The sequence below is a fragment of the Thermobia domestica genome, chromosome 4 (assembly GCF_964235325.1).
Source record: "Thermobia domestica chromosome 4, izTheDome1.hap1.1, whole genome shotgun sequence".
NCBI lineage: Eukaryota > Metazoa > Arthropoda > Insecta > Zygentoma > Lepismatidae > Thermobia > Thermobia domestica.
The window spans coordinates 121,315,810-121,320,132 of record NC_137457.1 but is presented as its reverse complement, the minus strand read 5'-3'; the positions used below and the strand labels follow the sequence as shown (position 1 = coordinate 121,320,132).

The 4,323-nt window shown below is 38.9% G+C and overlaps 1 protein-coding gene across 1 annotated transcript; it reads right to left on the bottom strand.

Annotated features, from left to right (window-relative positions):
* Positions 1 to 1,841: 1,841 nt before the first annotated feature.
* LOC145682856 (uncharacterized) lies at positions 1,842 to 3,266 on the bottom strand. Its single transcript, XM_081754220.1, has one exon. The coding sequence runs from the start codon at positions 3,264 to 3,266 to the stop codon at positions 1,842 to 1,844; it is 1,425 nt and encodes a 474-aa protein (XP_081610346.1).
* Positions 3,267 to 4,323: the final 1,057 nt, after the last annotated feature.

The following is a 4,323-nucleotide window of genomic DNA, read 5'->3' as shown; positions in this document are numbered from 1 at the left end:
ATCCCCCTCTTTAATACTAAAATACATCAATCAATTTATTATATTAAAGGATTCGGATCCATGCTAATTTCCTTTCCCGCTCGCTAGGCTTGCGGTATCGCTAGAGTTAAGTCTTCTTCCACCAGCTCGGGCTCGTGCCTGCAAACATCAGACTTTCGTGGCACCATCAGGCGTGGATAAATAAACTGATTGATGTGATGAATAAACAAATAAATTCAAACATCATTCACGAATCAGAAGACCTTCAAATTCGGAACTTTTCTCACAGTGTAACCTTGTACAGGTTTACTATTTGTACATGATTTTTCTCCTTTTACTCTATTAGTGTTTTTACAGGGACTGTTGACCATTTGGCTCGTATTCGGCATTTATGTGTTATACTGAAGTATATAGGCATTTAATTGTTAATAATGAATGTAATTAAACTAATTATTGTAAACTTGGAGCACATTAAAATGTTACAGCATACTCACAGGTGTTTCGATAAACCTATGAGACTGTGAAAGACAGCAAAGAAAAGTTATGCGCTGGAATTATTCGTAACATAGAGCCCTTTGAAATAGTCGGCTCCAGGGTCCCAAAAGCCTTAATCCGCTCTAAGTGCTATGCACAGAGACGTACACAAGACTTTATTTCGGGAGGGGTCCAAAGCGTTGGGGGGGGTCCAAACACAACTTGAGGCTAAATTGGCTAAATTAGACTAAATTGACAAAAAAGTCCGGATTTCGGGGGGGGGGGTCCGGACCTCAAGGACCCACCCCGTCCGTACGTCCTTGGCTATGCGCACAAAATATAAACTTTTTTTTTAGAAATAAAGGGTACCGCGGTGGTTGAGTGGTAGAGAGTTCACCTCTGGTGCGTGGGGTCCCTGGTTCGATCCCAGCTCGCGTCAAGTGAGCTTTGTGATGAACAAACACCGTCTGTGTGGGTTTTCTCGGGGTTCTCCCGTACCCTCCTACTTTCTTCATTGCACAGTTTCATTCATTTCTCATCATCACCGTCTCCCTTAGCTCTCTATATACAAGTGTGCAGGTGGAGCATCGAGCCCGGTTCCTCAGTGTTCACCTAGCTTCATTTTCCTTGGTTTGTGGAGCTTAGTTTCTCCATTTTCCAGCGTCTGTGTATGTTGTACATGAATAAAGTTCTAATTTTAGGAGGGTTTTGTTCCCCCTGAGTTTTCTTCGTTTTTTTCTTTTTTTGGGTTGTTGTTTCTGTTTCTGTTTCTTAGTTGCTATTATTGTTTTGTTTTAGTGTTTTTTATTCTTCATTTTGTCTTTAGGTTGGTACCACAATTTATAGTTTTCCATAGCTTGTTTTTTTCTTTCTTTTTTGTGGTTTTCTTGTTCTTTCGTTTGTATTTTAGTCAGCTCGTTTCTTTTTGTTTCGTTTTCCTATTTTTCTGTGGTGTTTATTTCTATTTCTTTGGTTTTGGTTCTCCCTCTCTTTGTGTTAGGGTCTTCTTTTGGTTGGTTTGTGTTTTGTCTCGGTTCGTGGGTTTTCGTTCGGTCCAGGGTCTGTGGTTTTGTTTGGTCTCTTTCTTTTTTTCTTTTTTTCTTTCCATGGTTTCTCTAGTAATCACGTTTTCTGTTTTCCTGGTCTTTTTGTCTCCTGGGGTTCTTTTTCGTTCTTTATTCTTTCCTTTTCCTGTTTTTCCTTTTTCTACTTTCTGTTTCTTTGCTTTCTCTTTTTTCCTTTTTTCCTTTTCTGTTTTCCTTCTTTTTGCCTTCTCTTTTCTTTTTAGTTTTCATTTTGTTTTGTTCTATTTTTTTCTTTTTTTATTCTGCGTTTTCTGTCTCCTGTGTGTTTGTCCTTTTGTTCTTTTTCTTGTTTTTCTGGTGTGGTCACTTATTTCTTTTTGTTTCCTTTTTCTTAATTGGTTTGTCATATGTTGCTTTTGTGAGGTACTGTTTCAGGTTTTTTGGTCTTCTATATGCTATCATCGGGGTTCCTTGGGGCATTGTTTGCCACCAGTCTTCAGTTTTGTATTCCTTTTTAACTTTTTCCCAGAAGTCTTTGATGACTATTTTCAGTTTTTTCTCATAGTTTGGGTGGTACAGTAGTGGGAATATTAGTCTGTCAACCCTCTGTTTTTTCTTTTGATTTTTTTGTTTTGCTTGTAGGTTCTCTATTTCGGTTTCGACAAATGCTTTTTTGTAGCCTTTTGTTATAAAGGTTCTGCCTAGTAGTTTTAGTCTGTTTTTCAGTTTTTGTTTGTTTTCTATGATTCTTGTTAGCCTCAGTCCTTGGCTTGTTATTAGTGAGTTTTTTAGTGCCATGGGGTGTGCTGAGTTTTCTCTCAGAAATTCTTGTTGGTTTGTGGGTTTGTAGTAGATGTCTGTTTCTAGTCGGCCGCATGGCCTCTTCACTATTGTTACATCTAGGAAGTTTATTCGAGTTTGGTCTGTTTCCATGGTGAATTCAAGTCCTCCTTTGTTTTTTTGTAGGTTTTCAATATATGTTTCTAGTTGTTGTTTGGTGCCTGGGAAAATTCCCATGATATCGTCTACGAATCTGTATTCTTGTATTGGTTTTACGGGGCCCGTTTCTGTCTGTGTTAGCTCCATGTGAACATAGATGTTCGCATAGGCCACCGACACCGAGGCTCCCGTGGCTGTGCCTTCGCGTTGGAGAAATATTTTGTCACCAAATCTGATGTAGTTGTTGTACATCAGAATTTCCAGTCCTGTCTTTACTAGAGCAGGGGCTGGTGGTTCCAGGGTTTCTCCCTCACATTCTTTTTTTAGCCAGTCATATCTTGTGGTATAATAGTGTGACACAAGTTCTATGCCTCTTTTGCTTTCTATGCTTGGGTATAGGTTTTTTATATCTGTGGTGTATAAGAGGTTCTTGGGATTTGTTTTCTTTATTTTTCTGATTCTTTGGAGGAAGTCTGTGGTGTCTTTTAGCCATTCCGGCAGTGTTGGTAGGAGTTTCATAAGAAAATGTGTTAAATATTTGTCTAGGTTTCTGGTGGGGCTGTTGCAAGCTGATACTATTGGTCTCCCTGGGGGGAGATTCGTTTCTGGTCTAGGTTGTTTATGCATTTTCGGTAGTAGGTAAAAACTAGGTAGTTTTGACCCTCTGTTTATCAGTCTTCCTGTATGGAAGTGTTTTAGTGCTCCTGTTTTGATTAACAGGTTCTCAAAGAAGGTTATCTTGGTTTCTATCATTTTGATGATTGTTTCTTGTGGTTGTTTTATTTCTCTGAACGTGGTTTTCTCCTCCAATTGTAGGAGTGCTTCTTTTTCATAGTCTTCTGTGTTCATTATTACTAGTCCTCCTGATTTGTCGGTGGGTTTTACAATTATATCTTTTTTTGATTTGAGTTGGTATAATGCGTGTCTGTGTCGTTTTGATAGGTTTGATTTGTTTCTGTTTTGAAGGAGTTTGAGGATTTTTTCTTGTAGCTGACCAATGTGCTCCTGAATGCAGTGTATGATCAGGTCTGGGTCTTTGTTCTCTTTCTTTTTTAACAACGGGGTTTGTTGTTTAGGTTCTGTTTTGGTTCTTTCTTTTCTTACTGATATTTGGTAGAGTTTGTTTAGTTTTTGTGTAAATTTTTTCAGGTCCTGTCTCAGGACCAATGGGTTTGTTTTATATGTTGGGCAGAAGGATAGTCCTTTTTCTAGTACTTCCAGTTGGTTTGGGTCAAGAGTTTTATTTGAGAGGTTATGTATGAGTGATTCTTTCTTTTTCAAGTATTTGTTTCTGGGTCTGGTTTTTTTCTTCTTTTGGCTTTTGGGTTTTTCTGTGGGTTTCACAGATGTGTTGGGGTTTGGTACTTTTGGTTCGGCTCTTTTTTGGGGTTTTCCTGGCCCTGAGAAGGACCCTTGGTTTTGGTTTGTGTTCGGCATATTAAGTTTTCTCTTTCTAGAGGTTTTGTTGGTCCTAAAATGGACCGGTGGTTGTCATTTAGGGTTGGTATGTTCAATTTAACTCTTTTCTGAAATTTTGGTGGTCCTAAAAAGGACCTTTGTTTTTGTGGTGTCTTGTTCTTCTACTTTTGGAAGTTCTTTAAGAACTCCATTAGTTCTTCTATTGAGTAACTCCTAGGTTTCCTTTGTGGGGTGTTCTGTCTTCCACCTTGTGTGGTCTTGGTCCTCTTGTTTTGTTCGTTTGTTTCTTCGTTTTTTTGAGGTTGCAATTTTCTCTTGAGGAAATGCAGAGCCACTTTTTTTTGCTCTCTGGACGACCTCTTTTGTTTCCTGTGGCCCGAAGCAGGATTTGCATTCTCTTTATAATCAAGTGTGCAGGTGGGACATAGAGCCCGGTTCCTCCATTTACACCCAGCGTTCTTTTCCTTTGCTTCGAAAGAGCTTGGAT

Coding starts and splice junctions, on each gene's coding strand:
- LOC145682856 (XM_081754220.1), bottom strand. CDS start 3,266: ATGAACACAGAAGACTATGAAAAAGAAGCACTCCTACAATTGGAGGAG.